This window comes from Brachyistius frenatus, unplaced genomic scaffold (assembly GCF_029030835.1).
Source record: "Brachyistius frenatus isolate BFR_SWC_R1_liver_20210118 unplaced genomic scaffold, ASM2903083v1 Contig_8, whole genome shotgun sequence".
Taxonomy (NCBI): Eukaryota; Metazoa; Chordata; class Actinopteri; family Embiotocidae; genus Brachyistius; species Brachyistius frenatus.
The window spans coordinates 7,031,861-7,044,883 of record NW_027210607.1 but is presented as its reverse complement, the minus strand read 5'-3'; the positions used below and the strand labels follow the sequence as shown (position 1 = coordinate 7,044,883).

The window sequence follows — 13,023 nt, the reverse complement described above, 5'->3', positions numbered from 1 at the left end:
AAATGCACAGACCATGTTATATGAGTAACTCTTGTCTAATATGAATCCCTTAAGAATTAAGGAATGGCTCTGAATTATGTCAGAACTATAAACTGATGCTCACACCAATACTGCCTTACAAAAAAAAAATTATAAGAGAGACTTCCCTGCAAATCACTCCCTAAAGTACATTTGTAATTGCTGAGTCACTGCCAAGCCATTACTTTGCATTACAGGAATATGCTGTGGAGCCATTTTAGACTGTCTAAGTGTATAGATCCACCATCATTATTTAGTCATAAAATAATCTGCACTCCTTCTCATGTCATCAGCTGGTGAATTAAAATCAGCCCTACACGTCGATCTATTTTTCTTGTACATACAACAACCACTATGACATCATCATATATGTCGACATAGACATAAAGAAAGCGAGATGCGACATTATGAAGCATCATTGGCGAATACAGTCTCACATGTTTGCTTTATAACACAACATTTTACTTCCTTCAACAACCCGCCAATCGAACCAGTTCGCTCCCTCCTGAAGGGTGCAACAGCAGAAGACACACCCATACAGCTGGTAAGTTTTGTTGTGCAACAAGCTGCTGCCTGCCTCTACCCGAAGTGGAAAAGACCAGGTGTTTCTCACAATGATGTGCTTTAAGACTGCGAGGTCCTGGTACTCTGCAGTGACTTAAAAAGTAGGAATGTAATCTTTTCAATTTCGTCCTTTCTGCAATTTAAATACTTTACGTGAAAAGTCTGCACGGCAATCGTAGTAAATTCTAAGTTTTACACATTCATATCAAGCAATAGTAATTAAACTACTGCAGTGACTCAATTTGTCAGAACACACTAAAGCCTCAGACAAATTAGTGCAATTAACTTCAGCACTCCGACAAAAGCAGAACGGCAGGGAGACTGGAACGGAACATAAAGTCAGTCTGCAAATAATTCACCCAAGCAAGAAAAATCTAATTACCACACGTCAAGCAAAGTCAGCTTCGACAGGCAACACCACAGCAGTGACATCCATCACACTCCAGTGAGAAGTTACAAGCATTAGATCATCCTGTCGTCTTCTCGTTCCACTCCATGCTCCCTGATTTTACTCTATATCATCCCACCAATGACTGATCACACCCCCCACCGCAGACGCCATGCAGTCCTCCAGTATGTGGTACCTTGTATCTAGAACCAACAGCGGCCCACTGACTTCCGTGTGATGCTGCAGGCCCGCCAGCAGGGGGTTCACCTGCTCACATTTCCTCTCACCTGAGCTAGTCTGAGTTCTGCTAACATAGATCCACACACAGACACACAGATACATGTACACACACACACACACACACACACACACACACACACACACACACACACACACACACACACACACACACACACACACACACACACGCAGCAAATTAATATCGGATTAACTTTCACCTTGACTGAAATCGAATAACTAATACAAATGTGTTTGTTTATGAACGAATGAAGCAAAGCATCCAATACATCATTATACAGCAATACACAGCATAATACAATAATAATAATAATATGATGTATTAATGACCATGGGCCTACATCTTCCAGTGAATCACAGTAATCTTTCCTTTTACTTTGGTAATATAAGCATTAAGTATGACAGGCTGCTTCCTGTGAAGCATACTAAAGTGTGTCAGACCGTCTGCACATCACTGTCTTTCTTTTCCTCTCACCCAGTGCATGCTGGGAGAGGCTCCAGTCCCGCCATGGTCCTCAACAAAAATGTACAAAAGTAGAAAGTAGATGGATTGTTTGCAGACTGAAACAACTGCAGATGAATCAAGGTATCGAGAAGTCTGCTTAGTATTTATCAGGAGCAAAAGTCAGCTTTTACAGGACTCTGTGGCTGCTGTTTGATTGACAGTGCTGACAACATGAGCAAACAACCTCCCCACTGTCATCACATTTAGATTTTTGTTCCTAAATGTTGTTGAACTTTCATTCGTCCAGTGATATATGTGACATCAATTTGTTCAGTTCTGCCCACTTCAGACCTGTGATGTATCTGTTCATGTAAGACCTCCATCACTTGTAACAGGAAGGTTATAGAGAAAATATCTCTTCAGGACCTTTAGAATGACTAGTGCTACACAATGCTAACAAAGAAATGTGTGTTGTAATTTGCGAGGCCGATTTGAAATGTCCCAACAAAGAGATAAAGAATGTATGCTCTTACTTTTATCAGGAAATAGACAGGGAATTCAAACAACTGTAGTAATTTACATGATACACGTCCTCTATATTTCTTCGGAACTCATCTTTCTTGTTTTTCGGTGATGTTCAGTGGCGGATTACAACAAACTGCGATAAAGCCATATGTTGTTTCTGTGTTGTAACAACGTGGCAACCGACGATTCTGCTGCATCTATTTTGCTGCTTTATAGACCAAATGATCTCTAACCTGAGGTCACAGACTGGATCATTCCCCGTGTTTGCTATAGAAAGCCAGATAGAGAGAGAGAGAGAGAGAGAGAGAGAGAGAGAGAGAGAGAGAGAGAGAGAGAGAGAGAGAGAGAGAGAGAGAGAGAGAGAGAGAGAGAGAGAGAGAGAGAGAGAGAGAGAGAGAGAGAGAGAGAGAGAGAGAGAGAGAGAGAGAGAGAGAGAGAGAGAGAGAGAGAGAGAGAGAGAGAGAGAGAGAGAGAGAGAGAGAGAGAGAGAGAGAGAGAGAGAGAGAGAGAGAGAGAGAGAGAGAGAGAGAGAGAGAGAGAGAGAGAGAGAGAGAGAGAGAGAGAGAGAGAGAGAGAGAGAGAGAGAGAGAGAGAGAGAGAGAGAGAGAGAGAGAGAGAGAGAGAGAGAGAGAGAGAGAGAGAGAGAGAGAGAGAGAGAGAGAGAGAGAGAGAGAGAGAGAGAGAGAGAGAGAGAGAGAGAGAGAGAGAGAGAGAGAGAGAGAGAGAGAGAGAGAGAGAGAGAGAGAGAGAATCCCACCCTTCCGTCTATCTGATCATCATCTTCTGATTAGGCATCATAAATCCAAAAACAAATTGCTCAAATAATAGGTTGACTGCAACTCATTGGCATTCAGTAAATTGGCAAACTCTGAAAATGTCTGTGGTAATACAAGAGCAGAATGTGAGAAGACATAAATCTGTTACACAATGTGCTGTTTGGGGACAAAAAACAGTTCCAACTATGAAAACTATTAAGTTTTAGGGTGAAGACTTGGTTTAAGATCAGGGTAAGTGTTCAGGTTAGGCAAATTGTGATTATGGTTTGGGTTACATCTGCAGGAAATTAATGTAAGTCGGTGTAAAAGTCCTCGGAGGTGGAAACACAGCTGTGTCTGTGTGTGTGTGTGTGTGTGTGTGTGTGTGTGTGTGTGTGTGTGTGTGTGTGTGTGTGTGTGTGTGTGTGTGTGTGTGTGTGTGTGTGTGTGTGTGTGTGTGTGTGTCAGTGGTCAGTGTGTAGTCCCTTAACTTACCCCAGCGTCGACTCCCAGATGCTGAACTCGCTGCTGAAATCCAAATTGGGCAGCAGGTCGTGAGGAAACTCGAGCTCCTCCTTGTCCTCCTGGTCTGAGGCTGCACCTCTGCTCTCCTCCACTCCGGTGATGACGGGGACGTCTGGGAGCACCGGTTGGGACAACACGCTCAGCTGGCTGTCAGACAGCAGCGCTTTGTCGTCCCTCTGGGTCAGTCTCTCAGCGTGGGCTCCGGTCTGTAGGACAGTGAGGCATGATCAAAGTGAGCTACTGGCTGGAGTGTCTGCTGTGTGCTACACACTGCAGAGTGTGTACTTAAAACAAGTGCGAGCATGTGACAGGAAACACAGGAGGAACACCCACCGATTAATGCGCAAAGCCGAGCATCACACCAACAAATAACTCCACCCATGTGTTGATAAAACTATTAAGTAAACTGTTATTTGTACAGCAAAGGTCATACTGACCTTCTACTCAGTCACTTATCTTTGCTTTTCAACATGCTTTTCTTACACTGACTATTAATATTAAAATATTATTCAGCATTATGTCAGGCTCACTCATCTATGCAGCTCTGTTTAAACTCGGCTCTTGAGCATCTGTTAATGAAACAAAGTGTGTGATTATTATAATCTTAAAACACACCTCATACGGAAGTCAAACTATTTTTTTTCCCAGGGTGTCAAAATGTTTTACCTGCAACTAGTAAGAATAACCATTAAAGACAAACCAGTCGTGCAGGATGGTGACAAACAGACATGTGGTTCAACTACTGCCAAGAGAAAATAGTTCAGATGGCATTTTTATAGCTCATTAATTCTTTGCTTTGTTCTGAGTAAATGATTAAGATGTCACTCAATCTCAGCCAACCTGTAAATAATGTATTCTTTTATTCTAAAATTGAATATGTTTTTATGTCTGTCAGGCTGTTAGGCGGACAGACAGAGTCCGACCACAGCCACACAACACTTGGTGGGGGCATCATGTTGCAGAAACATTTCCTTCACGGCACACAACTGTCAGCCCGTTTGTGATGGAATTTTTCCCGCATGGCCCGCTCAGTTGACGGAGGTGGAAAGCTTACATTTATTTCACCTTTCGAAGACATACAATAAACTGAGGTGTCCAGGTGCAGGCAAATAAAGGCGCATTTGGACAGACACAGAAATGTGCAGATCTTTAAACACTCGTGTGTCTGGAGTACAGGTGCATGAGCTGCTTCTTACAGAGAGGTCATGTTTTTAGTGAACTCGGCTTTGAGTGGATTTAAAACGTGATACAAAGAGGCTGCGGTGTCCTTTAAAGGTTCTGAGATTCACAACTGAAGCACTTCATTCATTATTCATTAACCAGTAGTAGACAGCAAGCCTGCACACAAGCATACGACTAGCAGAAATAAGGATGATGTTTGGAATATTTTACATTAATGCAGAAAATAATGTCAAGCCAATTTTTTTTTTTTTTTTTAACAAGTAAAGGTTTGTGTGTGTGTGTGTGTGTGTGTGTGTGTGTGTGTGTGTGTGTGTGTGTGTGTGTGTGTGTGTGTGTGTGTGGTGAGGGAGGCTCAGAGTCACTGCCTCACCACTACGAAGAGCCTCCTTTGTGTGACACGTTCAGCACAGATGGAGGAGCTCTCCGCTTACTTATATTGCTCACATGAACACAAAACTAAAAAGAGCAAACATATTGAGGAGGCCTTTAAAGTTATTGTGATGGTTTTGAGCAGTAGGTTATTTTTAAATGTCCAAATTTAGATTTTTTTTTTTTTTTTTCAAATGAACCCAGGTTGCATTTAGTTGCAGAAAAAAACATAAGACAACATAAAACATTAAAGAACAGCGTGAAAAAAAAAAAAAAGCACTGCTTCAAGTAAGAGTGTCACTGGATGCCTGTCACCTCCTCACTGCTCTTATTTCTGTACTAATGCTACTTAATCTGATTTTAAAAACAACTCTTCCACCCACACCTGAACAGTCTTACAGAGATGAACACATCATGAGAAGGCTACATGCTGACGTGTCTTGGGGTTTCCTGTTTCCTGCCTCAGATCTCTCACCTTGACATCTAGACCAGAAACCGTGAATGGATGATGCACACAGCAAACAACACCTCTCAGAAACGACCAAGTTCACAGCCAATCATCCCCCACCTTCTTGTCCCTTTAAAAGGGCCATTAGTGACGTTGTTGCGCGACCATGTGGAGCCTCAGTGAGGTGGGGGGAAAAAAAAAATCCCTTGTTTCAGTTAGTTTGAACATCACACAGAAAGCACATGCCTGTTATTAATTAACCCACAGCAACAAAACAGAAAGCCAAGCCAGAGGTTGCCTGGAGACTGCTGCCTGTCCAACAAGCCAACACTTACAGTTAATTCAATGTGTCAGAGGCCCACGTGCTAACACGACTTTTCGCATGACTGGTGTAAACAAGAGGGAGGGCAGTGCTAAAAAAAAAAACCAAAAAAAGCAGGCCCTTTACACAGAAATAAGAAACAGGTTCAACACTCTGTCCAAACACACATCTCCGTTGATTACCACAAGTTCCGTCCCATCCCATCTCCTGTGTTGCACTTCCTCACCCAGCAGCGTGCTCCTCCGTGCTGAAGGTGACTGCAGCTCCTCTGCTACCCTTGTACCGTGCTCGGTGCACAGGCAGCCTCTGCAGGGCTGTGTGTTTTGAAGGGGGCCGGCGACGACACAAACATGCTGCAACACATGCTGCTGACTGCTCCCTCTCTGCTCTCCTGCACTGACTCAGCTGACTTCCTCCTCCTCCTCCTGCTCCTGCTGCTCTCCACAGACCTCTCTTCAGTGGCTGCCGCCCCCCTGTTAAATTTCCATGAACCTCTTCTTTTCTTGCAGCGTGTGTGTGTGTGTGTGTGCGCGCGCGTGTGTGTGTGCGCGTGTGTGTGCGCGTGTGTGTGCGCGCGTGCGTGCGTGGAAACACTACACTACCATGCACGAACAAACACACCGCTGCGAGCTAGCAGCTGGAGCTGACTGACTTGACTGGGCTGGCCACAGAAGTGCCGAGCATTCTCCTCTCCTTTGACTGTAAACTCTTTCCACTCAGCTCGCTTTACTATCCCCTCCTCCTCGGCTATTGCTTGTTCCCTCCTTTCTTTCTTCCGTCCTCCCCTGTCCACCTCTGCTGCTCCTCCTCCTCCTCCTCCTCCTGCTCCTGCTCTTGCTGCTGCGCCTTCTTGGCTGGACTGACAGTGCCTCTGCAGGTGAATGTTGGGAATTAGGCCAAGGGTCGGGCCTGCAGTGACCCCCCTCCCACCCCCCACCCCACCCCCACGCCCCACTGAGACACGATCGGGTTACACTCCAAAGAGGCTTTTGTTACAGACAACAACATGCTCCTGCATTATAAAAGCTCCTTCCTCGTTTAGCTTTGACCCCCTCAGTGATGCTGGGGTGTGTGACATCATCACAACATGACAGTTCTCCCGCACCATTTTAAAAGCAGCTTCACAGCATAGGCGTAGCAATACAAGATGTATTTACGTCTGGTTTAAGTGCAGTGGTGGAAAGTAACTAAGTGCATTTACTCAAGTAATGTACTCAAGTAAAAATTGTAAATGCTTTATAATATTGTACTTTCAACTCCATTACGTTTATCTGACAGCTTTAGTTACTTGTCAGATGAGGATGTAACATAACGGATAATACAATAAGCTTTTAAAATACATTGTAACGATACATTGTTACAGATTTTTGTCTTTGATGTCTAAAAAAAAACAACCAGAAAGTTTATTTTCCCTCTAAACTTCTCACATGGTTTCATTTCATAAAAGTTCAAATCCAATATCTCAGCAAAAATCAAAGATGATACCAAGCCCAAAAACTAAAAACAGATTTGTGGTTGTTTTTTTTTCTTCTCTCCTCTTCCCATTAAGCATCTAAGGACTCCTCAGATGTATCTGCTTTCCCTGGATATAAAACTGGATATAAAGTAGTTCAATCTTGCGCCACCAGCAGAAGCTACAACAGAAACATGCTGCTTACCCACTGATGCTTCACTATTGATCATCTAAATATGTCACACAGCCCATGATAATATATGATTTGAGGGACCAAACAAGTCCTTTTACTCTAATACATGAACTACATTTTGCTGCTAATGTTTATGTACTTCTACTTGAGTAGGATTTTTCATGCAGGACTTTAACTTGTGTATTTCTAGATTGCTGTATTGGCACTTTTACTAAAGTAAAGGATCGAGTTCTTCCACCATTGCCCTTCACCATTTCTAAATAGCTTCACCATGTATACATGCCAGTAGTCTGCTTCATTTCACTGAATATATTAATCAGGTTTGATTGTTTTTTGTGGCTGATTTTCACCGGGACCATTCTTATGTTATTTCTTCCTTAAACACCAACAGACATCACACAAATTCAACAACCAGGTCAGAAAACCAAGCAAGGGAAGTGAAGAGTGTTGCAGTCAGAAGGAATCACAAGCTTCAGGAGGTTGCAATTTCCAGTGTCATGCACATTTAACTATGATATCACAGCAGCACACCTGTATTGACAAACAAAAGTGCTGCCAATGAAACTGACATGAATGTATGCCACTTTAAAAGTTAGAACTTATACTAATGAAAGTTTCAGTGAACAGGCATTGTTGGTTACTTTACACCAGCCAGTGCACACGCTTACATAAGAGACTTTGACACACACTCAAATGTTGTACCTGTATGGAGTCATTTTCATTTTCCTGATGTGGAAACAGAACAACATTTTCAGGAGCGCCCTCTTCTGGCTGTAATGGGGGAATTAAATAGTTCAACAATAAATTTTTAAGGCAAAAACTTCACTATGCAGCATATAGAAGCAGTGGTACGCACCAGCACACTGAAAACAAATCAGTAAAGGGTTTTTTGGGGGAAGGAAAACACAACAATGTTAACCCTGCTCTGCAATCACAGTGAAATGCAGTCTAGTGTGCACAGTTTGAAGAGTCTATTGCTCATGAGACAAACGTTTATTATAATCCTATTAAGATAATCTGACATTCCGCTGCTGAGGTCCTCAAGTCACATGTTGAAATCACTGTTTTTCTAAAGGTGTTTTTTTTTTGTTTTGTTTTTTTTTTAAAGAAGAAGACAATAGCAACTAGCAACAGTGCAGTGCAGACTGGTGGCACACATAACGGCCTTCCAACCATCACAGTGATGGATTTCATAAACTGCCAGAACACAAGCTTGAGGGTGTGTGGCAGTAAACACAAAGCATGGTACATTTTGAGATACATGGAAAAGCATATCTAATATTTATCTAGTTAACCACAAAAAAGAAGAAGGCATGTTAACTTAAGCTCATTAGACAAGCCTCAGTAAAGCAAAGTCTACAGCTCCCTGGACATCCACGTGTTTTCATGGAGCCAACAGTTAGTAATCATGCGAGCAAGTGCTAGTTTTGTTAGTCCCCTGTGCTTAAAGGAGTTGAAGGTTTGTATAGCAGCAGGTAGCAATCCAAGCCATCCAGTGTCAGCGAGATCGGCCTTACCAACGCCTCAGTTGTGCTGCTCTCGTTCCCCATGGCTCAGCAGGGCCACACTGCCCTCACCAACAGCCTCTCAGCCGGCTGCAAGACACTAGCAACAGAGAGACCATCAGCGTCCGGCTTCTCCAGCGATGAACAGAGATCAACAGAGTGAACAGAGGTAGCTGTGGTCCCCCAGTAGCCACAGACTCATGCTTCTCGGGATTAGAGGTGTTTGGTATGAGGTTGATCTCATATGGAGGCAGAGAGAATGGGAAGTATGTGTGTGATTTTAGAGATTAGGGATTTCTGATGCAAAATCTACCACCAGGAACAAAGTGCAGGCTTTTGCTCTGCTGATATGAGCTTAAAAGCAGGAAAACAACAGCATCACTGATAGAATGACTATCATGTAATGATAAAAACGGATTCTAGAGACTACTTTAAGGGCACATCAGTTAAATTCATGTCTAAATTACTTCAAACAAATGGCACTGACTCCTAGAAGAAGAGCATCTACACATTTATGTTACTGTGTGCTCGTGCATGATGTGGCTGAGGCAAACTGACACAGCGACTGAGGCTGGGCAGTCCTGTAAGATAATCCTCATGTGGTAAATAACAGATTGCGGTGTCTCTTGGTTCCCAGCAGTATTCAGCCTGTCACACAACGTTGAGTCAAGACTATTAAAATGATTCAGGAGCATTTCTAATCAATTGTAGACATTATAAAGTATTTCATTATTTAAGGTTAAGGACTCAAGTGTAACCATTGGCTGATTTTACATCAAATGCAGAAAGAGAAACTTTCCTAAGTTACTGTTTATTCCCTGAGAATCATCACAACAACATGTCTGTGTTGTTACGTATTGCAGCTGAGCCGTAAATGCGTGCCACGGAAAGGTTGTTTGTGCATTCCTCGTATGACTGCAGGGACTGTATGGTAGCTTTGTTTAGTCAGAAAACAGTGACCTGAATATGCACAACTTTATAAATAGAAATCTGCCCTATTCACTGCTTTAGACTTTATTCCAGTCTCCTGCACGATTTGTCACACACACTCCATTTCCAAAGAAATGGAAGAGTGTAAGTGAATCATTAGTTCAGCTTTTGACCCACATGTCTCCTTTGATTATCACAATTTAAAATCTTCCCTTCACATCTTAAGTCTCACTGTTATTCTGTAGTGTGGTAGCTCATTTGTCATCCCTTCCTGCTTGCTATTTGTGTGAATGGGGTGTAATTTCATACGGACTTGTGTGCACTTTAACTGGCGGCAGTGTTTCAGGGCTTTTTGGCAGCGCGGGCAGCACTGGGGGAGGAAATCATATGATTAGACCGTTGCCAGGTCTCTTCTCACCTCATCATGGCCTGTCCATCACTTAACATGAGCCATCCTTGAAGCTCTTGGGTTTAGATGAGCACCACATGTCTCTGTTTAGACACCTACAGTATGAGTTTACCATTTCCTGCCCCCAATCTGACCCCTCCAGCGAGACAAAAGCCCAGCAGGGAAACAAACTAAACACTTATTATATAATGTATAATAGTATAATGTAGTCTTTCTCTTATTATAATTCAGCAATGTAAGAGACCAAAGAAAGTAGGTGAACATATTGTGCAGTGGGACTAACACCATGTTCATCAACCTGGTCAAGGTAACTATAGAAAATACATTGACATCTTCACACTTAGTATTAAGAGGAGGTTAAAGAAAGCAAAACAGGCACACTATTTTCAATACAAGCTATAACAACCCCCACAATTTATCCTTTCCCGTCTCCATTTTCATATATTGACTCTCCTTCATCTGAAAAACTGCCATAAACAAAACAAAGAATTCAAAATCTGCAACACAGCTGCAACTCACCAGCAACATACTACTCACCACTGCAAGCCAAAGACTTCACCATATACATGTGTTTACTGTCAGATTCGAGGTCACTGTTTGTGTCCTGTCTTCTGAGGAGCCCCGGTTTGACTGCTGCTATTTTTGCATTGGTCGCAGGACAGGGACAGAAGTGGGGACAGGGTCGAGGGGAGGGGAGGGGAGATGAGGGGAGGAGACCGAACTGGAGCTGGGGAAGCCATGTCTGCTTATGAAAGGTGGTGGGTGCGTGGACTGTAAACAAACAAGCACAACAGATGGACAGGAGGACGAGGTGTCAGACCTCTTCGCTCCCTCCCTGACTGATCATGTAAAAGGCTGCAGATGATGTTACAGACTCTATACCACCTGTAGATTTCCTCAATATTCAAACCTTTAAATGTATTCCTCAGGGGCTCCAGTAAATCCACCTGTCCCAACTAGATTTGGCAGTGATTGATATTTAAGGACAACATCAACACATTTACACAGCCACAAACCCACAGATGGCAGGAGTAACAAACAGGAGCCAAGACAAAAGAAGGTTTGAAATGTATTTTGGGTGCCTTATTGTCTGCCATCATCACAGGCCGTTTTCAGCCCAGTGCCCAGTCTGTGGGGACAGCCGACTCCCTAAAAATAACAGTGATTTGATCAGCTCATTATCTGACAACAGATCACAGCATATTCCAAATATACTTATTACCTCATATTTTGCCTTGCTGCTTTCTCCTGTCTCAAATATACAACTAAATAAGCACATATCTACAATCCTCTCTCTCTCTCTCTGAGATTTGTTAATCTGCCTTCCATCTTCCTCCACTATAATCAGCATCCCCTCAGCTCCTCCCTTCTTCGCCCATCTGCTCTCTGCATCCACAGCTCCTTCTCACTGCTGACATCGCCCCTCCTCCAACACGAGGATACACCTTCTCTCTGCCTGACTTCGCCTGAGTAAACACTCAGTCCCTGACCGGGAAAATGTATTCCTTCCCTCCTCGCACACTCAGTCTGCTCAGTCGTACAAGCACTGATGCTCCACTGCAGACAGCCTTTTTTTTTCCCTCAGCATGCCTCCTCTCCTCTGTTTACCTGCTTGTGTGCGATTCCAATGCAGATCCCCATCTTGTATTCCATGTCCTCCTCTGGTGAAGTGACTCTGGCACTACACGGCTTGCAGAGCACCTTTCTGCAGAACTGCATCGTTATCAGTCAGCATTGCCTGAGCAGGCAGATCTCGGCAGGAGCTACAGTGCCTCAGCCTCAGTGACTGATAAACGCCCTGCACTATTGCCTGTGGTGCGCCTGTGACATAAATTCTCAAGCCATTGTTACATAAAAATCTGCATTACTTGTCGAATCCAACCTAATGAAACCTAGTGTGAAAAAGAGAGACACTGTTTCTTGCCTTATATGCAGCTTAGCTTCACATCACTGCACGGGAGAGCAGACTGATGCACTGCTTTGGAGGGAAAAAATGCTCAGAGAGGGAGAGAGGAAGAGATGGGAGGCAGTATCAAGTGCGCCTGTCCCTTTAAAAGACCCAAGAGATGGTGAAACATCATCATGATGAGAGCACACGATGATACCAGTGCTCAACCGAATGAATCTAATCATAGTGAAATTCACTCAGCCAAAATGGAGCAAGAGGACAAACTATGGTAAAACAAAATTCATGACATATTTGTACAGTGAGAACTGGGACATGGATGAGTGGCTAGTAGCAGAAGACTGAAAAAATGGCATCTTTTTTTTTTTTTTTTTTTACTCAAATTCTCTCACTATTTGTCATCAATCAAAAGCAAAAAACACTGATGAAACTGTTAGTAAATTTTCTGCACATTACCACTGCACCTTACACAAACAGGAAGCCCAAAGGTGGAGTGAATATGTTGGGTGGAAAAGCAACATATACAGTAGCTCAATTAAAGGTACAGAAGCAAAATTGAGCAGAATAAAACACACATCCCAACGAGGCCGCAGCTATTTTATGATCATTCATTTTCAAATCCGTACTGCAGTGGATCCCGTTGTCACCAGCTGCATGTCGGTGGGTCAACCAAAGTGATTGTTTCACTCCCCTGACCACAACCAAACTCAACCTATTTCAATCATTTTAAAAGACCTGAATAGGTCAAATTAACATCACATTAATATGCACAAATATGAAAAAAAGAGAGTGTGTGTCAGAGCACATTTTGCCTCTAACTATGCACAA

The 13,023-nt window shown here is 43.1% G+C and overlaps 1 protein-coding gene across 1 annotated transcript in view; it reads right to left on the bottom strand.

The window, feature by feature from the left end:
• Nucleotides 1-12,206, bottom strand: part of tacc2 (transforming, acidic coiled-coil containing protein 2) — a 51,155-nt gene extending 38,949 nt beyond the window's left edge. The window contains exons 1-3 of the mRNA XM_069690153.1: nt 11,898-12,206; nt 3,449-3,684; nt 1,167-1,277 (exon numbers count right to left, since the gene is read on the bottom strand). Coding sequence (XP_069546254.1) covers nt 1,167-1,277; nt 3,449-3,684; nt 11,898-12,008 — 458 coding nt within the window. The 5' untranslated portion in view covers nt 12,009-12,206. The remainder of the gene's footprint in view (nt 1-1,166; nt 1,278-3,448; nt 3,685-11,897) is intronic.
• Nucleotides 12,207-13,023: the final 817 nt, after the last annotated feature.